The 23,857-nt window shown below is 44.0% G+C and overlaps 1 protein-coding gene across 4 annotated transcripts in view; it reads left to right on the top strand.

Moving 5' to 3' along the window:
* The window catches only part of PDGFD (platelet derived growth factor D), a 511,155-nt gene that overhangs the window by 467,705 nt on the left and 19,593 nt on the right, over positions 1-23,857 (top strand). For all 4 annotated transcript variants that reach the window (XM_068266882.1, XM_068266880.1, XM_068266883.1 and 1 more), the window contains 2 exons: positions 66-264; positions 17,167-17,381. In XM_068266882.1, the coding sequence (XP_068122983.1) occupies positions 66-264; positions 17,167-17,381 (414 nt within the window). The remainder of the gene's footprint in view (positions 1-65; positions 265-17,166; positions 17,382-23,857) is intronic.

Raw genomic sequence — 23,857 nt, 5'->3', positions numbered from 1 at the left:
AATATTTTATGCTTGCAAACCAAGGTTCCACTGTATTCATGCTGCTGTCCTTTCTTTCTTTGCAGGATATGTCCTACTTATCTCCATCAGCAACAAATTCCACTGTCCTAGCAGAAGTTCTGGACCAAGCAATCGCCCATTTTGACACTGTTGAAGAGGTTGTCAAACATTTCAATCCTGAAACATGGCAGGAAGACCTAGAAAACCTCTACACTGACACGGCTCAGTACCGAGGGCGGACATTTCAGGAGAAAAAATCCAAAGGTATGAAGAGTTTCTCAAAAGAATGTTACAAAACATAGTCAGGGTACTTAGCATGCAGATATTAGGTTCCAGCTCTAAAGTGAAAGCTCTTCAGCCCCCGGTATAGTAAATATTCCCCTCGGATCATGAAGCTCATGGAATTACATGAAGGAAAACTTGAAGTGAAAGGAACATGGAAGGAGACACGCTTGACTTCCCTTTTCAAATGCCTCTTATGTGATTGTTGTGCTGTTTCTCTGCGTACGAGAGATATCGGCACAGGAGACTTGGGCGCAGGATACAGCCGGTATATGGCTAATCCTGCTGTTGCACAAGTTCCTGGCTGTGTTAAATACTATTCCCCCTCTAGGCCGCCATGGAGGGTGGGGAATGAAATCATTCGGCTTCCAGCAATTACTGGAAGCCGAATTATTGTGTTTTAAAAGTAACTTCAGCTCCATCTTCTGACGGTGCCGATGTTACTCCCTGTGCGCTGCTATAGCCGTAATTCCTATTACGGCCTATGGTGGCGCCGGCTGCACCCAAGTCTCCTGCGCTGTATTCACTGTGTTCAGTTTCTCTTCCTATTGCCTGAATTGTAGACCCAGAACAACAGAACAAATATGAGCGGATAGTAGTACCAGGTAGGGTCAGACCCTTTCATGTTAGCACAGTCCCAATCATACATAGAACTAGGTTGTGTTCTTTTTTTCTTTTTCTCACTGTGTCCAGGGCTCTAAATGACAGTTTCTCTGCAGGCTAACTGTAACATCGCTGATAATTTACAGGTTGTACATCTGTGTGGCTAAGAAACACATATCTGAGTGCCCTCAATAGAAAACAAATTGGAAGGTTCAACATATGCCTTTATAGGAGTTAAATAACATGAACGTTTTGACTGTCTCAGGTACATAAGGTGATTTTAAATGTAAATTATAGATTGTAACCTTTAAAGAAAACCTGTAACGAAAAAAACCTCCCCTGGGGGGCACTCACCTGGGGTGGGGTTAAGCCTCCAGATCCTATTGAGGTTTCCATATCATACAAGGAAGAGAGTAGAAAGCGTCTGGCACTGTAGCTTTAATTGAACACAGCAGGTGTACAGTGAAGTGGCAATAAACATACACAAAGAACAAGGTTCATGTGATGCTAGTGATGCTGGTACTTATCGTGCTCTGCTGAAGGTGGGAGGGCATCTGTGGGCGCCAGAGGGTGCACGGCCTTACAGCCGTTTCACGTTGGGGTGAGCCTTGCTTCTTCGGAGGCTAATCGTGCACACTGTGTTGGATGGAAGCGGCCATTATATTGCCTGCTTCCGTGTTAGGTCCCGCCTACCTGTAAGGAGTGACAAGGGACTCAACCATTGGCCAAACCAGACGCGTCATCCTAGGCGGCGCGCATGCGTCGCCTCATAGCGAGGGCGCGGGCGCGTCGCTGGTCTGGATGGAGCGTACGTGGTGAGCTTCGAGGCGTTGCCACAGCAACCCAGGCCGTCTCTAACCTCAGAAGCGAGCGGTGGCAGGCGCCACCAATCAGGCAGTGGGTAGGGGGCGGGTGCGGAAGCACACGTAAGGGCTGCTAGGCAACAAACAATAAACGAAGCTCTAAGCTATCCACGTAGGAAAAAGGATATATTATCCATCTTCTAGAGCTTGATTAGCTTTAAGACGTGGAAGAAACTATGTGGCATAGATAAATGCCACGTACTGAAGGCATGAATGGGTAGTCCCAAGTCAAAAGATGACAGGAGAAGGGGGAAAAGAAAAAAAGGGGGGGAGGAAAGACCAGAAAAGACCACTCCGACTACAGGTGAATACACACCTCTTCCCACCTCTCTCTCTCCTTTCCCTAGGGGCCTCTTAATCTAGGGTTTGTGCCCCGCCACACCGTCCCTCTTTTCACCCACTTTCCCTTCACACACACTTTTCTTTCCTCCCCCCCTTTTTTTCTTTTCCCCCTTCTCCTGTCATCTTTTGACTTGGGACTACCCATTCATGCCTTCAGTACGTGGCATTTATCTATGCCACATAGTTTCTTCCACGTCTTAAAGCTAATCAAGCTCTAGAAGATGGATAATATATCCTTTTTCCTACGTGGATAGCTTAGAGCTTCGTTTATTGTTTGTTACCTAGCAGCCCTTACGTGTGCTTCCGCACCCGCCCCCTACCCACTGCCTGATTGGTGGCGCCTGCCACCGCTCGCTTCTGAGGTTAGAGACGGCCTGGGTTGCTTTGGCAACGCCTCGAAGCTCACCACGTACGCTCCATCCAGACCAGCGACGCGCCCGCGCCCTCGCTATGAGGCGACGCATGCGCGCCGCCTAGGTTGACGCGTCTGGTTTGGCCAATGGTTGAGTCCCTTGTCACTCCTTACAGGTAGGCGGGACCTAACACGGAAGCAGGCAATATAATGGCCGCTTCCATCCAACACAGTGTGCACGATTAGCCTCCGAAGAAGCAAGGCTCACCCCAACGTGAAACGGCTGTAAGGCCGTGCACCCTCTGGCGCCCACAGATGCCCTCCCACCTTCAGCAGAGCACGATAAGTACCAGCATCACTAGCATCACATGAACCTTGTTCTTTGTGTATGTTTATTGCCACTTCACTGTACACCTGCTGTGTTCAATTAAAGCTACAGTGCCAGACGCTTTCTACTGTCTTCCTTGTATGATATGGTCACAATGCTTGAATTACATATGTCTTGAGCACGTAGCTGCTGCTGAAGTTGCCTGCACTACACTTGGCGGAACCATTTCCATCTGTTATCAGACTGAGTGCCTACCTACCTTCTTTTTAGTTTGCCTATTGAGGTTTCCCCCATCCTCCTCGGTCCCACAGCGGCAGCGATAAAGCTCCCCGAACAGTGGGGATGTAAATATTTACCTTCCTGGCTCCAGCGCAGATGCAGTATCGGCTCTCCACACGAAGATAGGCGGAAATAGACCATCACTGTCGGCCCGCAACAGCGCCCTCGCTGGAGCCAGTAAAGGTAAATATATCAAGCCTTGTCGAGGGAGGATTCCGGAACACTTCGGGGGAGCCAGTGCTGGATTGCCTGCAGCTACAGGGGAGGGGGGGGGGATTGGGACCCTGAGGCTTCCCCCTCCTGAAGTGAGTACCCTCTAGGGGAACTTTTTTTGTTACAGGTTCTCTTTCAATAAAATTATGACCATGGAATTCCAGAAAAGTCCTATTTAGGATTAGGACTATAGATACAATTCTTTATCTCAGTTCAGGAGATTGCTTTAAAGAATTGCTTTAACCCTTAGACTGCCCACTATTTTTTTTAAAGGCTACAAGTGCCAGCTATGTTTTAATTGTGTTTTTTAAAGCAGACCTGAACTCAGAACTTCTTATCTGCTCTAAAGGATATGCAACAGCATAGTAACGGTTAAATAAAACATTTCTTTCTTACAGCTGATACAAATCCTGCAATACATCTGCAGTGTGTCTACTTCCTGCTTTCATGGTAGCAGACATATTGTTAAAATCCTGAGTTTAAAAATTCGCTGCTCTGCCGCGGCAGAGGAGATTCCTGAGCTGACACAGCTGAGAGATCAAATTACACTGGTGATTAGGCACAGATGAAGGGGGATTGGACAGGGTAAACTCTCTAAATACATACAGGGTGCATTTCTCTGTGTTTTCCTTCTGTCCTGTGCAAAAATTCAGGTCCACTTTAAATGCCTTGCCCAAATCTACATGTACCAAAGTCTGCATTAATCAGTAGAAATTGTAATTGACGTGCAAATACATTTTAGATTGATAATTACGCTAAATATTATGATACAGAACTATGATAATTATAAAACTCTATTTTAAAATGGACCAATCGAATTTTGCAGTGAAAGCATTTCATTGGTCTATTTTTAAAGGAGTTATCAGGCTATCAGTAGGTTATCAGTAGTTCTGCGCCTGCGCAGTACGCTCCGGTCCACGTGGCGGTGATTGCCAGCACCACTCGCGAAGGCGCAGTACAGGCCTACTTCCAGGTCGTCCTGACGTCACCACCACGGACCGGGAGGTAGAGGCGGCGAACAGCTGCGGGGAGAGCTGCGGCGTGGGACATGCTGGGAGCTTGGGGCTGGACGAAGCCCCGGGTAAGTAGCACTTATTTTGCTCTTATAAGCCTCATAACTCCTGTAAGCTACATAGATTTGCAGTGACATTTGCATAACTCAGAACTTTGCATCAACTCAGAATTATTTGTATAGTTCCCGTTAAAAGTTGACAAACTTTCAGACGTCCATGGCAAAGAAATAATGGCACACAAAACCGCTTATAAACGTCGGCTGTAGGCATAAGTGGTTTTGTACCAAAATGCCTTTTAGAGGTTTGCGGCGTTTGGATGCGAAAACACTACACCTATAGACGTCCTTGGCAGTCATGTATGCCTTTACTTTTTTCACCCAACTCCCCCCCCCCCCCCCCCCAAAAAAAAAGCAAGTCGCAAAATACTTAGGAATGTGCAAAATGTAGATCCTGTCTTTTCTGATAATGACTGCTACATCAACTGCTGCCTTCTCAGGTGCTGGCTGAGCACTTTTAGCTATGACTAAGCGATTGTGAGGCTCCGATACGCGTGAGCTATCCTTGCTATGTTCAGCATTCTTTTTCACAAATAAAGATTGGACTTTTACTGTACCGGTCAAGTGGATCTTTCCTTTTTCAATACTGACGGTGTGGTGTGGCTTCCCATGGTCCTGCTCCTGGTTAAAATGGCGAGTGGTGAGTGGTGTTCACTTTCCTGCTACAGAAAAGGAAATCTAAAGCCTGTGGAAAAAAGCAATTTAACTTACCTGGGCCTCTTGCAGCCCCCTGCAGTCATCCTGTACCCATGCGGTCCTTCCAAGACCCTCCAATAGGCAGCGGTGACCCTCCTTGACGCGGTCCCGTGCACAGCAGCGTTCTGTGCGTGCGCAATACGGGGGAATGTCCACTGTACATGCTCAAAATGCTGTACATGCTCTCGGCAACGGGAGCGCATTCAGGATGTGTGCGGCATAGGGCTGCTCAATAGCTTCTCAATAGCCTGCGACTGGCCACGACCAGCCAGCTGTGAGGGGGGCGCCGTTGCTGACTGAAGGGTCCTGGAAGGACAGCGCGGGAAAATGATGACTGCAGGGGGCAGCCCCAGGTTAGTTAAACTGCTTTTTTTCAGACTTAAAGAGACACTGAAGCAAAAAAAAAATTATGATATAATGATTGGTAGGTGTAGTACAGCTCATAAATAAAACATTAGGAGCAGAGACGTAAGTCTAATGTTGTTTCCAGTACAGGAACATTAAGAAACTCCAGTTGTTGTCTATGCAAAAGAGCCACTTAGCTCTACGACTCTTAAAGTCGCAGAGAGCTCTGTCTTCTGAAGCTTGTTATCTCAAGTGTCTGTAAATGTATTTCCTTTTTCTCTGCAGAGAAGGGTTCAGAAGTTCACTTGCCTGCTCTGTAAAATCATTTAGAATGCTGAGTAGTGTGTAAACTGCAAATATTAGACAATGATGCAATGTGATAAAAAAAAAAAAACTGTATACGGTAACTGAAAATAAAAATATGAGAATATTTTCTTTGCTGCTAATGTTCTACTAATTATCTGTACTACTTTTTTTTTTTTGCTTCAGTGTCTCTTTTAAGTAACCCTTTAATGTTATGCTGATGCAAATGTCATGCTAGTGCTGTGCAAATTTATAGGGCTTGGAATTGCACCAGTTAAATTCAGTAGCTGATAATTTTGATCAGAACTGAAGAGTCTTTTTGCATCACCGCTCCTCTCAATGATTCATTCTCATTGTCTTGCCATAGACAAAGTTAAAGAGAAACTCCAGCCTAAACAAACATACTGTCATTAAGTTACATTAGTTATGTTAATTAAAATAGATAGGTAATATAATCTCTTACCCACACTGTTTTAAAAGAACAGGCAAATGTTTGATTTCATGAGGGCAGCCATCTTTTTCGTTGAAAGGAGGTGACAGGGAGAATGAGACACAGTTCCAACTGTCCTGTGTGCTGATCACCCCTCCCAGTTGCTAGGCAACGTGAATAACAACATAGGAAATCCCATCATGCTCTGCACTGCATCAGGGAAAAAAAGGTCGGGCATTTTTTTCTTTGATGGGTGGAGCTTAGCTAAAAATGCAGCTAAAAATGATGCTTTGGTAAGAAAAACAAAGTTTTGATGCTGTGAAACGGTTAAAGAAACCCCAAGCCTTTTCAGTTCTGCTGAGTAGATTTTTAGTCCGGAGGTTCACTTTAAATCATTACAGAAGCGGTCTCTCGGAACCCAGGAATTTAGATGGTAAAGGGGCCGTTTGGACTTGTCAGATACTATAGACTGCTGTCTCCTCGCTTTCCCCCCTATTATTACATACAATTGGGCACAGCACCCAGTACATTGTTCAGCGCGCAGTAATGACACAACAGCATAAACAATTACATTATTTTAATAGAGAGGCATAGGGGCATCACTAATGCGATCATTAGCAATGCATAAACTGCTGCGGAAACAAAAACCAGGCGATGGAAGTTTGCAGCTCAGCTGTTGTGCGAGTCGCCGGAGTCAGAGAAGCTGAACTAGTGAACGGCAGACAGGGCACAAAATAATGCGTTGATCAACCTATCCGAGATAAGCGCTTCTCATCAATGCATGCGGCAGATTGTGTCATTATCTCTGCCAAGCCCTTCCTCTGCCTAATACAGCAGGTGTTTTATCAATGAGGCATGGCGTGTGCTTTACTAATGGCGCAGTTAAGCTGAGCAGCTCTTTATTCACAAAATGTACAACAAAACAAGAAAAGAAAAAAGCGCTCTCAGCTATTGTGTAGACAAGGCCTGATTTACCATAAGGCACTGTAGGCATGTGCCTATAGGCGCCTGATGATGGAAAGGCGGCTCACTCCACTCCCCGAGTGCCTCCCTCCCTCCTTTCCTATGCAGTGTCCCGAGCAGAGTGTAAATGAGAGGTATTTCTGCATTTCACAGAAGATATCGCCCTTCAGTCGGGGGCACCACTAACTACTTCATACTGAGAATTGCTCTGGCTACCTAATACTAAGAGACACCAGTGCTGGACAGGGGAAGTAAGGAAGATGGGACAGCTGGGCCACCGAACAGTTCAGTGGGGTGTTTGTAGGTCCATGGAGGGTGAAGTCTAGGGTGCCAGGACATCTGTGCCTATAGGCTCCTGTGATGTAAATCCAGGCCAGTGTATAAATATGGTGGAGGGCCCTATCCAGGACAGGACTCACCTTCTTAAGATGTGTAGTCACGTTTGTCCCACCTAGTAGGTCTGGAGCAGTGGAGGTTTCCTCGCGGCAGCATATGCTAAGGACAGCGCGGGATCGTAGATAAAGTAAGTAGCTTTTTATTATTACCGAAAAAAGGGTGCCACTATAGGCACCTATTATAAAAGTCGCCATGTGCGGCAAAGAAGTTAAATTTCAGTGCCCGATAGAATCACAGGCGCCGGGGCATGCAAATATGCTAATTGCGGCATTACATAGTGGACGCTGTAGAGCAGTGGTCCTCAAAATAAGGCCCGCAGGCCGAATGTGGCCCCCTGAGGCTTTTTTACCGGCCCACACCACACAAAATGTATTACTTATAGATGCGGTCAGCTACATCTTCAAATATTGGTGGTCCGCATATAGAATAGCAATGCTGGCACCACCCATACACTGGAAAAGCCAGAAACCAGTCATTCGCTGGTTTCCAATCACATCAGGTAGGTGACACTGCTGTCCAATTGGACTGCAGATTGTCACCTGGGTATGCTTCACTGTCTGGCCTGCAAAGACTTCTGCATCATTTTATGTATATTCCGCCCCCCCCCCCCCCCCCCCCCCAGCAGTCTGAAGTATGTTGACCCGGCCCTCAACCAAAAACGTTTGGGGACCCCTGCTGTAGAGGGAGGTCTTAGGTTTAGGCATCGGTAGAGGCAGGGTCGTGTATGAGAGTAGGGTTAGGTTAAGACATAATGAAATATCGGTAAACATTACAGATATTTTACTATTGGAATTAAGTAGTAGAATATCGGTAATCTTACCAAAATTCTACTACTTTTTTCCAGGCGCCTTGAAGTTATGATAATTAAAGTTGATCTAAACTCAGAACTTCCTCTCTGCTCTAAAAGATAAGCAACAGCATAATAACTTTTAAATAAAAGATTTCTTTGTTACAGCTGATTCAAATCCTGCAATCAATTTGCAGTGTGTCTATTTACTGCTTTCATGGAAGCAGACATAGGGTTAACATCCTGTATTTACAAATTAGCTGCTCTGCTAAGGCAGCCAGCTGACACAGCTACACAGCTGAGAGATCAAATTACAGTTGTAATTAGTCACAGATGAAAGAGAATTCGACAGACTAAACTCTATAAATACATACAATACAGGGCACATTTCTCTGTTTTCCTTCTGTCCTGTGCAAGAGTTCAGGTTGACATTTCAGACGTTGATTATACTGCCACCTGCTGCTAAAATCTGGTATTGTCCTTAGACCGATGTACCAGGTTTAGTAGCATAAGGTAGAGAGGCATGAGGACCCCCTTTCAATAACTGTTCACTGACATCCCGTCAAGCAGTAAAACATTAGTTTTGTACAGCAGGAGACATTGGCAGCGCTTCCAAACAGAGGCTGTACCCAAATTGACTACCTGCAACAGATGTGCAGAGCTCCACAATGTGGACTAAAATACTTTATATTTTTTTTATACTTATGCTGAAGCTAATGTCCTCCTTTGCTGTACCTGTTTTGAATGCAAGTTGTGTATTTTAGTCTACATTGTGGAGCTCTGCACATCTATTGCAGGTAGTCAATTCAGGTGCAGCCTCTGTTTGGAAGCGCTGCCAATGTCTCCTGCTGTACAAAACTCATGTAAGTATACCTATGGCTAGCTGCATCCATGTGCGTCAATGTGCATTCATGTTATAGATTAGGACTAGTACATGATTTGCATCTGATTTTGCATTCAAGGCTCCTGTGGGGCTCTGCATGCCTCTGTTTGTCTACAATACAATTGCAGCCTGTGAGCGCTGTCCATTTGTTTGATGAAGCAGTAAACATTGCCCGATATTCTCCTCTGCCTATGTCTGCTGACCACCGCCCCTGTGTAATATGACCCCCCGTGTAATATGATGCCCCCCGTATTAGTTCTCCATTAATATAAAACACAAGGAAGAAATGATTAACATCAATTAACTCTGGCAGATAAAGTGTCCTTGGCATTAAGAATTGTGAGAAGAACTTATCTAGACCAAAGGCATCATTGTGAATAAATCTAAGTACGTAAGATCAAAGAGGAAATGGATTTAAGATCTCTTCAAAGCTGCAATTATTATTGTTAAAACTGTTTTTTCTGCATTTGTCATAACCTGGATTTAGACTGACATGGCCAACGTACACATTCTTCATAAAGCTGAACCTGGTGTAAAAATAGCCTGATTGTAACTATAGAAATAATCCTATATAAGACTTTCCTGAAAGCCCATATTCTTATTTTGGATTTAATGGTTAAAATCCCAGGCTTGTGGCATGTACAGTCCCAGCGGCGTCTGCTGCTCTTTATGTTTACTCAATGCCTGTAAAGAGTAAGGACAAACCCATTGAACTCCTACCAATTGGATTGGTATTATGTAATCCCCCCCCCCCCTTTATACATGCACGCACACACACACACAAGCCACACAACACACACACACGCCACACAACACACACCACACACACACACAACACACACACCACACATACGCACACACACACACACACACCACACACAAACACGCCACACAACACACACACACACACCACACACGCCACACAACCACACACCACACACACACACAGACACCACACACACACACCACACACACACACCACACACACCACACACACACACCACACACACCACACACACACACACACACACACACACACACCACACACACACACCACACACACACACACCACACACACACATGCCACACAACACACCCACATACACACACACACCACACACACACAGAACACACACACAACACACACACCACACACACACACCACACACACGCAGAACACACACACAACACACACACCACACACACACACAACACACACACAACACACACACCACACACACACACAACACACACACACACCGCACACACTCACACACACACACACACACCACACACACACTCACACACACACACACACTCACACACACACACACTCACACACTCACACACAAACACATATATATATATATATATATATATATATATATATATACACACACACACACACACACACACACACACACATTGCAATGCCATCAGGTAATGCCACTGCACGTTGATATACAATGCGGCTGCATTACCCACCAGTTAACCTTTAGTCCCAGCAGCCGTGGTTGAGGTTGGGCTGGAGAGACTGATCAGTGTACCTGGATAGGTAAGGAGAGGTTTGTCCAGCTAATGGGGTCACTTATAATCTGGAATGAGTGATGAGGTGATGCTGCATAATTAAAGGAGGCGTTACTAACTGCAGTCCCCATGTGGGGAAATGTCTATGCACAAGAATGTATTCTTTATCCCTATGTTTATTCAGGGGGATGCTGCATAATTTGGAGGTCACTGACTACTGTGTGGGGGCAATGCTGTGTAAAGTGGGGGTAACTATTTGGGGGGGGGGGGGGGGGGTGCGCTGCCCAGGGGGGTGGTCAGTCACTGACTACTTGAAGGGGGAATGCTGCCTAATAATCATAACTAGCTGGGGGGGGGGGGGGGGGGGGGGGGTGGGGGGGGGGGGGGGGGGGAGATAGCTGCCTAATAAAGATCATAATCAGTGGCGTAGCTAAGGAGCTGTAGGCCCCGATGCAAGTTTTACATTGGGGCCCCCCAAGCACTCTGTACATAACAATTGATACGGCGCACCAAAACCTGCCTAAGGCAACTACAGTGTCAGAGGTGCAAGAAGGGGATGGGAACCGTTTGTTAATGATTACTACTATTCAAAGTATCTATAGAAGTGATTATTATGAGCACAGGACCAATAGAGAGCTAATACTGTGGTTGAGGGAGGGCCCTTCGGGGCCCCTCTGGCCCAAGGGCCTCGATGCGGTCGCTACCTCTGCACCCCCTATTGCTACGCCCCTGATCATAATGGCTTACTGTATTTGTTTTTGCTGAGAGGATGCCTTGAAAAAATGTAAGGGCCCGTTTCCACTATAGCGTTGCGGAATCGCCGGCGAATCACCGTAGGCAAATCGCATGCGGGTGCGATTCCGCATGCGTTTTTTGCCGCGATGTCGCATGCGATTTCGCATAGGTAAGGCTGTATGCGAATTTAACCATGTCACTGCCTGTGTAAATTAACATTAATACCTATGCGAAATCGCGGCAAAAAACGCATGGGGAAAACGCATGCGATTTCCCTATTAAATACATTGCGTGCGATTCGCCTGCATTCCACACGCAGGCGAATTCTGAGGGCCCTACCCTGCAGATTTTTTCTGCACAGAAAAACGTGCGGGGAAACGCACAAGTGGAAACAGTCCCATCCACTTGTACTGACTGTGCGAATCCGCATGCGGGCAACGCATGCGGATTCGCGATAGTGGAAACGGGCCCTAAAAGCCATCAAGGGCTCCCTCATCCGAAAAAGTTTGAGATCCACTGCAGTGAGGTAACTTGTTTTGTTTTTTTGTTTGTTTTTTAAGTAAGTCAGCAATGGTACTTTCCATACTCTTCTTTAGGTATTTTTTAAAGTGGACCTGAATTATTGCCCAGGACAGAAGGGAAACATAGAGAAATGCACCCTTTATGTATTTAGAGAGTTTAGTCTAATTACCTCTCATCTGTGACTAACCATAACTGTAATTTGATCTCTCAGCTGTGTCAGCTGGCTGCCTCGACAAAGCAGCTAATATGTAAACACAGGATGTTAACCTTATGTCTGCTTCCAGGAAAGCAGAAAGTAGAAACACTGCAGATTTATTGCTGGATCTGTATCAGCTGTAACCACGAAAAGTTTTTTTTCTGTAAAGACTGTTATGCTGTTGTTTATCTTTTAGCGCAGAGAGAAAGTTCTGACTTCAGGTCTGATTTAAGGCCTGCTTTTTACTAGGAATTGCAATCGCACTGCAATTCTGACCCTATCACCACGTGATCCAAAGTGAAGTCACAGTGCTTAAAAAAAATGCTTAAAGAGGAACTCCAGTGAAAATAATGTAATAAAAAAAAGTGCTTCATTTCCACAATAATTATGTATAAATGATTTAGTCAGTGTTTGCTCATTGTAAAATATTTTAAATCCCTGATTTATATTCTGACATTTATTACATGGTGACATTTTTACTGCTGGTAAGTGATGTAGCTGCTGCTTGCTGATTTGGTAGTTGGAAACAGCTGTAAACAGCTATTTCCCACAATGTAACAGGGTTCACAGACAGGACACTGCCAGAAGTACCTCGGTACTCAGAGTTTCCTGTGGGAGGGGTTTCACCCCAATATCAGTCATACAGCGCCCCCTGATGGTCTGTTTGTGAAAAGGAATAGATTTCTCATGTAAAAGGGGGTATCAGCTATTGATTGGGATAAAGTTTAATTCTTGGTTGGAGTTTCTCTTTAAACTGCCAGATCGCAAGAAAATTGCATTAGCGAATCTATGCAATTTCCGCATATGCGAAATTGCTATGGAATTTTCCTGTGCTTCTATACTTCCAGCACTGGCTCAAGTGTGAAAAAATGCAGCATGACCGATATTTGTGATCAGGTAAAATTGCATGTCAATCACATCCCACTAATGGAAACGTAACTATTTATTTATTTATATATCGCCGACATATTACGCAGTGCTGTACAGAGTATATTGTTTTGTCAGAGGGGCTCACAATCTAGTCCCTACAATAGTCATATGTCTATGGGCTCGCTTCACAAAGCCGTGCTAACACTTAGCACGGCAGTGAAAAGCCGCTTTGCACGTGCTAACATGTGCGTAAAGGTTTGCGCGCGTAAACGTTTGCATGCAACGCTTTGTGCGCAAAGTATCGTGATCTGCAGTGACTTCACGTGATAATGATACTTTGCATGCGAAGTCACTGCAGATCACGCGAGCGAAATTTATTTCTTTAATTATTACTGTATATATTTCATTATGCGACGCGTGTAAGACTTTGCGCCTGCCGCGTTACAGTACTGCACATGTTAATGTAAGCACCATTCATAATTTCATTACCAAACTCTATCTACTGAGCGGGTAAAACGCCATTGATTTCAATGGTATACCGCACTTAGCGCGCGACGCGTAACACCGTTCGCGTGCTAAAACTTAGCACAGGAACGGCATAAACTTTGCACGTGCAAATTATTTAGCACGCACATTTGCACATGCAAAGCCTTAACACATGATAGCTGAGTTATCACAGGTTAGTGAATCAAGCCCCATGTATGTATCGTGAAGTGTATGTTTCATAGTCTAGGGCCAATTTAGGGGTAAGCCAACTAACTTATCTGTATGTTTTTTGGGATGTGGGAGGAAACTAGAGTGCCCGGTGGAAACCCAAGCAGACACGGGGAGAACATACAAACTCCTTGCAGATGTTGACCTGGCTGGGGTTCCAACCGGGGACCCAGCGCTGCAAGGCAAGAGCCATAACCACTATGCCACCGTGCTGCCCATGCTGCGCAATTTCCATAAGCAAGCCTGTGTCGTGCTTTGTGAGTCGTCAATGATCAGCAAAACACATGAGATTGCAGCCAGTGGAACACAGCCCTAAGTATGCATCTTCCTTGCTTAGAATGGGGCCTTTCTGAAAATAGAAACTATACATAGAACACATATACCGTGTACGTGCCTCTCTCACTGCTGTGCTTGATTAGCAGTTTAACATTTGAAACTAAACAGATCTGTGTAATATGAAGCAGGTGTTCCATTGTCTCACACCACAATTGCAATATGTGTGTTTATAAATATTTATGGAAATACAAGAGACAATGAGCATAAACAGACAACAAATGGAAAATCGTATCTGCCCCCCTAAAAGTGCAGTTTATGTATATTTTTTTTAAGCAAATGTTTAAAGTGAACCCAAGGTGAAAATAAACTGATGAAATAAACAATTATATTTATCCTCCAACTCCTAAAAATGACTTTTTTTAGACATCCCAGTATTTTATTTTACATTTAGGCATTTACAAAGTAAGTGATTGAATGTTTTCTTGTCTCTGCTTAATTACAGTCTATTAAGAGTCCCAGAGTTACCAAACCATGAACCATAAACTATTGACCCTTTTCTATCTCTCCTCTGCCCTCAAAAGTTGTTTTCTGCCAGGAAAACTCTTAGGGCTCTTTCACACTAGAGGCTGCGGTAGAAAAGGCTGAAAGTCAGCCTTTTGCTAAACGCCAATACATAGCGTTTTCAAAGCGTTTTCAAAGCGTTTTGAAAGAGTTTTACAGCCCATATGAAAACGTCCTTTTTTTTTTCTTCTATAAAAATAAGTGATCAAGATAGCTGTAAAACGCTTTGAAAAGGCTTTGAAAAGGCTGAAGTTGGCGTTTTCCATTGACTATCATTGAAACGCCAACAGCCAACTTCGGCTGTAAACAGCCCTGAAAAAGCTCCTGGGAGCAGTGAAACGCAACGCTCCAAAACGCCGAGTTAGATGTGAAAGGTAAAATGAAAGTCTATGGACTTTCTTTTAGCTAGCAAAACGCCAACTTCGGCCGTGGCGTTAAAACGCCGAAAAATCCCTCTGGTGTGAAAGGGCCCTTAAGGCTGAAATAGTTACTATTCAGGCATGCTAATGAAAAGTAACTATTTCAGGCAGCAAAATAAAAACAGTAAAATAGCCTGGTTATTAATGTTTTGCACTGTATATACACATGTTTATCTCATCATGTCACATGTTGCCTCGGGTACACTTTAAGGCCTCGTTCACATCATTCAGCACAGATGGCTGTGCGATCAGAACGCAACACCTACGATTGCACGCCACTACAATGAATGGGGTCTGTGCTGTGATTCCCAAAAATGTATGCAGCAGTGTGACAGCGCATTGCACTGCTGCGCAGCGCATATGATGGCAATGGTACCGTTCTTGTGTGTCGCACACTATGCACGCTGACAACATGCGCACGACGGCATGCATAGTCTGGACGAGCCCTAAGAACCTAGTGTGACCAGGAAGACATTGCTAGTGATGGGGATGTGGGGCATCCTTTTATTAAAAATGATCAGATCAGATTTCAATCATAGAGGGATCTATCTGTTGATTTAATCTGGTGACCTTTGAGAAATGTAAAGCCACATATAATCTGTCTTCTGTTGACCTGTGCTAAACATGGTCTGTTCTGACGTCAAAAAATAGTGGGCCAGATTTATCAAAGCATTACCGACAGTTTTTTTTCTTCTAAAACTGTTCTAACCAGCAGAAGAACAGTTCTGCATGATAGTAAGAAACTTCCCAAAGCCTACGTAATAGCAGAAGTTTAGCGTGGATTTCTAGAGCTACACTACAGTTAAGAAAAGTGCAAATCCATTCCTTAACTGCTGCAGATTAAGAAGTGCTCACTAGCAGTTCTACTGATAGTGCAGGCTAGATTTGATTTGTGGAGGGCTCCTCCCCCTCAGAGCTTGCTGATAGCAGGTGTGTTGGTGACCTCAGCAACAGTAATTCCCCTCACACACTGCACTGCCTGAGAGACCTTTCTAGCTCCTTCTATTCCTAACAGTTTAAGAAGGAATCTGCACTATCTAGTGATTTCTTAGGATGTCTGAGACAGTTTTGCATGGATTTCTAAAAACCTATTAATATTTTGTCTCAGACACTCTTGATAAATCTGGCCTAGTGAGTGGTGAGCTGATAAGATAAAATGTGTTATTCCCTCATTTAAGGTGACCATACATCTAGCAATGATGGGCAGATTCGTCCTAGAGACAAATCTCACTGATCCAATATGATTAGAGAGAGATCGGTTGGCTGCCCATACACTGAAGGCCTTTTCCCAATCAATTTCGGCATGAAATCCTTTGAGATTTGGCCGTGTCCACAGCCTAGCCGCTGACCCCCAGTGTATAAATGTAACCCAGTGTGTGCATTTATACATTACCTCTCCTGTGACGCCCACCCCATGGTGCCCATTTCGTCGTAATCTCCTAATCCTTCATTAGTGCTATACACACCGGCAGCGTATAGCATGTGGCGCATGTGTGATGTCACTCGCACGCCACAAGCTATATGCCATCAGTGTGTATACCGCTAATGGAGGGGGATTCTGAAGACAAATGGGCAGTGGGCGGCATAGGATAGGTAATGTATAGATGCACATACTGGGGGGGGGGGCACATTTATACACTAGGGGGACCAGCACCAAAGGTTTGGTTGCTTTAATGGCTCATCTTGATATCACTTGCTGTTACCGCCACACACCCGATCGACCATGACAGCCCAACATCTTGCAGCATGTTTGATCAATGCATGCAACTAATTTAAGCCTGAAATTGGTCGCAACGTCGATCGGGCATTCTCTTGGCGGCGCCTACTTTCATTCAATAGGTATCGAATCAGATGGTCGATCGGACACCAAGTCGAAAGATGTATGGCCACTTTTACTGTCTCTGAGAATGATCTGGTAACCTTGTGTGAGGAATAGGGTCCTGGTTAGAGCAGCGAGCTAACAGGTGAGCTAGGCCGGAGGATACAGGAAGTGAGGATCTCTCAGGACTGAGACATCTCAGACACGAAGTAAAAGAATATATGTAGTCCTTATACAAAGCAGAATATACAAATACTTCTCATTTATAAAAGACCTTCAGAGTTCAGGTACACTGATAGTATAGGTATATGAAAACTTCATAAGTACTTTTAGGAAGAGGAATGGTGAAGACTCTGACCTCTAATTGATGATGTTGATCCAATTGTTTTGCAGTGAACTTAGACAGGCTGAATGATGACGTCAAGCGATACAGTTGCACGCCAAGAAATTTCACGGTGAACTTACGGGAAGAGCTGAAGGTCAGCAATGCTGTTTTCTTCCCAAGATGTCTTCTTGTCAAGCGCTGTGGAGGAAACTGTGGCTGCGGCACTCCAAACTTCAAGTCCTGCACGTGTACGTCTGGAAAGACATTAAAAAAATACCACGAGGTAATACTTTTAATTGAATTTTATAACTTATTAAGAAGACATCCATTCACTTGATGGCAGTCTTTCAGCCCTCATGGATTTCATAAACTATTGAAGAGTAGCTGTTCTCTGTGTTTCCAAGTTCACCAACATCATGTTTTCTTGCCATGTTCCCTTTGCCATTTCATTTTCCAGGAGAACCCCTCAGGGGCCAATACAGAGGCTCCTTACTGAATAGTGGGACAGCAGAGTTACAGGAAGGCGGGAATCTGAGGCATAGGAGGGTGTGGCAATTTCATTATGGCACCTCATGGTTCTCATGCCTGGTGCAGGAAATGCCTAAGCTGACAACCAATCTCGTTATTGATAAAGTGATCTCTGAAAACTGCCCAATGAGGAAGTGCTGCCACATTCTGATTTAGAAAAACAAAACCATTTTTAAACTGGTAATAGATTAATAGAAAAGAGCATTTGTCAGTTCTGAGCCCAAGCATCATGCTAAAGAGTAGTGTTGGTATCTGAATATGGATATTGATTTTGGAAACCCACATTATCCTGAACACTACATTTCAGCACCTGAGCAAGTGGACAGGGTCACAGGGAGTTCACCTACTTGCTGTAATGTCACTAATTATCACTAACAAGATAAAATAGCTTCACAGTCCAATGTATACACACAAACAGGGTTTTTTGTTGAACCAAAGTTCTCTTTTATTCTTCAATATTATCCTTCAGAAAGCAAGTGATAAACGTAGATATGACATCAGACCTTCATTTCACAAAACAATGCCTGACACGTGTTTCACGGCCATAAATATCCCATGGTTATATTTAATATTTAAACATTTACAAAGTAGGTTGAATGTTTCCTCTCCCGTGAGATTTTGATTTTTATGTCATTATCATTTCCACACTCTAGTTTGGGGGTTCTTATAAACCTTTTTTCCCCCAGCTTTCAGAATACAACAGCTATGTCTTGGGCTGTTTCAGGGTGTAAATATTCTTACACCTTCAATTATATAAATATGGTGTGTGGCTCTCTGTGCGGGTGTTGGTGCTATGGCAGTCCAAGTATAGCCCATTTTTTCTTCTCCTTTTGTTTTTTTCTTGCTATTTACCTATATAAGAGTAAGATGTGCTGGCAGCCACGATAACAATAATTGCGGTGCCGGTGACAACATACCATATCCGGGTCTGAAGTTTGCGATCCAATGGTCCTCCCCCCTTCCCTCACGTTTGGACACGCGGGTGAGTGTGGTCTTCCTGCGTTCCACGTGGTGGAGGTCCAGGGGTGGGATCAGGGTCTCCGCCTACCCTCTGTGCCCCTTGTTCTGCCTCCGGGTGACTTTTTGTTCTCGGCGGCAGACTGGTGCGCACTCGGTGGGCGGGGCCTTCGGCGCGCTGCGTCATATGACGAATCCGGAACGGCTCTACTTAAAGCACTGAGCTAGGAGTGAGGACAGCTTACCACGCCTCCCTTGAGAAAGCTGGCCGCTTGCCAGCGAAACATGTCGGGGTTCTCCCGGCGTGGTGTTCTGAGAGACACCAGGTGCCTCCCCTCTCCTCCACTGCGGATTGCAGCATACAAACTGGTGCACCTCATCTTCGTGACCCCCCCGCTTCATCATACTGGTCCAGGTCAGCATGCGGAACAGCGCATCATGAATCACGAACTATCTTTGCTTGGGTGATAGCCACGTTTGGCTGGATTACAGGAGACATCCAGGACGCAGGAGTGGGTAATTTATAACCAGCATAGCGGCATTGTATATGTTTGGGGCCTGAGCTTGAAGCCCCTGTTGTCATGGACAATCTCTTTTGGGCCATACAAGTTATTTCATACAGCTTTCTGCAGCCTTCATAGCATACCAACCTTGAACTGCTTCATTTCGCTTTGCACACCCCTGGCTTGCATTCAACAGCTATTGCTCATCTTTGGGGTCTGATTCTGCTTGTCAAGTACTGTGGTTTATGCTGTTGCTGACAATATATGCTGTTGCCTAAACACCTTTGAATCCTGCTAACGCTGAACCCTGCTTGGAGCAACCCTGCATCCTAACTCTTATATACTGAGTTTTCATGTGCATGATTACTAACCTGGCATCCCCCTCATTCTGACCTACTACGGCCGCTTTTTCACCTGGAGAAAGAACCATGTCCTTTTTACTATGATGTCATGACAAATGTATGCATTATTCTTTCCCAGTAGTCCATTACATTTGAAGTGATAGGGGTTATGTGTGCTTGAGTGTGCGAGGAGTGAGTGGGGTGGCCACCTGGCTATTCTTTTTCTTTCCCTTTTTTTCTTTTTCTTTTTTTATATGCTCTGCAAAATTTATCTACTCACTGTGTTTAATAAAAATCTTTTGATAATTTTATAAAAAATCCCTTGTTTTTGGGTCGTCTGTCTCAAAACCCTTCAATTATTATCCTAAAGCTTTTTGATATAAGTTGAATGTTTTACTGTATCTTTTCAGTGGTAGCCTATTAAGTGTCCTAGAGATAGAAAAACTTCAATAGTTCAAGTATTTAATCTCTCCCTGCCCCCAGAAGTGGTATTCTGCCTGGAAAACCTTTATGGCTGTAATTTGCTTATCAGTGATGTTTACTATATTCCCGACAAGACAGAAGCTGTCACTTCCATGCCTAGAAATCAACTCTTTCAGGCAACAAAATAAAACAAGTAAAACAGCCTGGTTATTAATATGTTTTGTACTGTACGTACACATGTTTAGCTCATCTTATCACATATTGCCTCAGGTACACTTTAAAGGGGTGCCCATTAGGTAGATCGCGATCTACTGGTAGATCGTGAAAGACTTCATGGTAGATCCCGACCGCACTACATATTCCATTCTGTATATACAAGTGTACTCCTAAAATTGTACATAGGTAGATCATTTTGACTTTTTTTTTAAGTAGCTCACAAGCCGAAAAGTGTTGGCACCTAAAGGATACACAAGGTGACATGTGACATGTTGAGATAGACATGTGTATGCACAGTGCCTAGCACACAAATAACTATGCTGTGTTCCTTTTTTTCTTTCTCTGGCTGAAAGAGTTAAACATCAGGAATGTAAGTGGCAGTTCTTGTCTGAGTCAGGACTGGGTCAGACTACAGTGTGACCCCCACTGATAAGAAATTAGAACTATAAAACACTTTTTTTTAGCAGAAAATGGCTTCTGAGAACAGGAAAGAGATTTAAAAAAAGGGTCAATAATTCATAGAAAGCTCTGGCGTACCTCTCGGTGTTACAAGCCCTATTCCATAGAGCCAAATTAATTCATGCCATGCACTGATGAGGATCAAACAACCTGAAACAGTCTGTATGCATGTTGGATTATTATGGCTCTGTACAAATTAACAAGCTGACACATCATTGCATTCTAGCGGTTCTGGAGGTGTGTTTAGCTTCTAAGGGTAACAATGGTTAATTTGCATATATTCAGCAGTGATTTACTGGGAGACATCTCAAGCTCACTCCAACCTGAATTATCACAAATTCTTTCTGTTTTAAGAAAGCAAACTTTTGTTTTTCTTAGCATACTTCAGTGAATGTGTCAGTAAGAAAAAACAATAACACAGTAAAAACTTAAAAAGTAGATTTAAATATAAAATACAAGTGTGGAATTTCTTAAGTAATTTTTACGAGAAGGAGGATAGATACAATTGTTTATTTCACTAGTTTATTTTCACCTCGGTTGTCCTTTAAGTGGGAATCCACTTGAGCTCAAAGATGAAGGCTTTTATTGCTGCACATTTATATACTGCTGCACTTTTTCTGCAGCTATGTATATCTAGACATTAAACAACTCACAAGACTGATTTACATATTTTCCGTTTTTACCATTTTGTAAAGAAAACAAAACTTGCCTGAAAATGTCATTTTGTGACACATTTATTATTTATTAGCTCAGTGCGTTTTATCTACTTTATAGGTACTTTGGCGGATGTGTTCTTTATTTGTGCAGATAATGATTTCATACAGCTCTTAATGAAAATCAAATTTTACTTGCAAAATGCCTCGACTTATGCAATATTTATATTTCTATTCAGCATTTTTAAATAGTAAGTTCACCTTTTCTCCTCTTCATAATTTAGGTACCAAGTGTAGTCGGCATCAGTCACTGTGGTGTGTTTGGAGCGCCCAGGCATGGACATGGCCCATCTATGGCATGGAAGGATTGGGGGGGAGGGGGTTAAGGGGGAGTCTGTGTATCACAAATTGCTGTGATTTTATTCTATATGCACCCTTGGCTTTATGCTTAGGCTGATATGTTTTAACTACAGAAAATTAAGCTCACCTGCTTGATGTCAACATGATCTTAACGTGAATTCAAACTGAAGACAGATAGCTAGGTCGCACTGCCTTGACCTACATTACAACCAGTGTTTACAACTGACAGCTGAACACAAGTCAATGTATTGCCCTAAGTATATAACAATATCTCCCCACAAGCATTCATCTGAGTATTGACATTTTTCCCCCACAACCATGGTTCGGACAAGTCCCCATACAAGTCCAGTCCCCAGTATGGACATATCCCTCCACAAGCAATGTCCCCAGTATGGACATGTCCCCCCACAAGCATGGTTTTGAGTAGGACATGTCCCCACTACAAGCACTGTGCCCAGTATGGACATATGCCTCCACAAGCATTGTCCCCAGTATGCTCATATCCCTTCACCCCTTCTCCCCAGTATTTGCATACCCCTCCACAAGCATTTTTCCCATCATGGACATGCCCCCCTACGAGCATTGTTCTGAGTATGGACATGCCCCCCCCAAGCATTGTGCCCGGAATGGACATGTCTCCCCATGACCATTGTTCTGATTATGGACATGTCCCCTATTAGCTTTGTTCTAATTATGGTCATGTCCCTCTAACAAACATCCTGCCCAGCATGGACATGTCCCCATGAGCATTGTCCTGAATATAGACATGTCCCCCCAACAAGCATCCTGCCCAACATGGACATGTTCCCCCATGAGCATTGTTCTGAGTATGGACATGTCCCACTAACAGGCATCCTGCCCAACATAGACATGTTCCCTAATGAGCATTGTTCTGAGTATGGACATGTCCCACTAACAGCCATCCTGCCCAACATAGACATGTTCCCCCATGAGCATTGTCCTGAGTATGGACATGTCCCCCTAATAAGCATTGTCCCCAGCATGGACATGTCCCCACATGAGCCTTATTATGGGCATGCCCAACCCCCCCCCCCCCCCCCTAGCATTGTTTTGAGATGCAAATAATATCAGCTTGCAGGCAGTGTATGTCATAAGCAGCTTGAAACTGATCCTAGAGAATTTGAATTGCCCAGTTCCAAGCCCCATATAATTCGTATGCTAGGAGGCCTTGTTGTACGTTCTTCCCTGGTTAAGTGTGTTCAGCCATGGCCTTCTGCAGAGACATAACCATTAGGGATGGTCGGAAATGCCAATTTCCGATTCCGCGGTAAATCCGCATTCCGCCATTGCCAAATACCGATTCCGCTTTCCGCTACCAATTTCCGCATTCCAATGCGGAATTTCCGCCGGAAATCGCGGAAATTCCGCCCGACTTTAACATCGATTTTCTCAAAAACTATAAGGTCTTTTTGAAAACTTTTTTTTGCATCTTGTTCAGGAGATACTGCTTAATAAACCCTGAAAATTTGGTGTTTCTAGGACTTACGGGGGCTTTGCTATTAACCGCTAAAGTCGGCGCATTTTTACTGTAATGTAAATGCAGAAAATAGGCAGATACGGATTTTCTGCATTTTACATTACAGTAAAAATCCGCTGACTTTAGCGGTTAATAGCACAGCCCCCGTAAGTCCTAGAAACACCAAATTTTCAGGGTTTATTAAGCCGAATCTCCTGAACAAGATGCAAAAAAAAGTTTTCAAAAAGACCTTATAGTTTTTGAGAAAATCGATGTTAAAGTCGGGCAGAATTTCCGTGATTTCCGGCGGAAATTTCCGCGATTTCCGGCGGAAATCCGCCTAACACACGTGCATTACCGATTTCCGTATTCCGATACGGAAATGCAATTTCCGAGCGGAATTTCGGAAATTGCATTTCCGTGGAATCCGAATGAGCATCCCTAATAACCATACACAGGACCTTGTGGCTTTAATTCCTCCACTCTATGGAAAGGCAGCGGCTACATGATAAGAGTTTTACATTAAAATGGTTTTGTGACTTGTTGGAGGGGGATTATGGAAAATAAGGTTAAAGGTGGCGTTTTAATGAAGAACACTTCTGTAGTTCTGTAAGAAGATTTCTGCGTTTTCCCCCTTTTTTCCTATTTTTTTTTCTGCTATAGAATGCAATTTATGCTCAGTATAATTCCAGGAACTCGAAGTTAAAACTATTATATAGAGCAGAAAATCTTTTGAATATCAGGCCTGTGATCAGCCAGTCAAGCTGTCCAATTTCTACCTTGCTCAAACAGTCTTCCGCCGCCTTGTCCGGGAAAAGTGTTTGCTAATTCATTTTTCCTCC

The sequence above is a fragment of the Hyperolius riggenbachi genome, chromosome 2 (assembly GCF_040937935.1).
Source record: "Hyperolius riggenbachi isolate aHypRig1 chromosome 2, aHypRig1.pri, whole genome shotgun sequence".
NCBI lineage: Eukaryota > Metazoa > Chordata > Amphibia > Anura > Hyperoliidae > Hyperolius > Hyperolius riggenbachi.
Note: the sequence above shows the minus strand (reverse complement) of the source record. Positions and strands in the feature narration are given on the sequence as shown.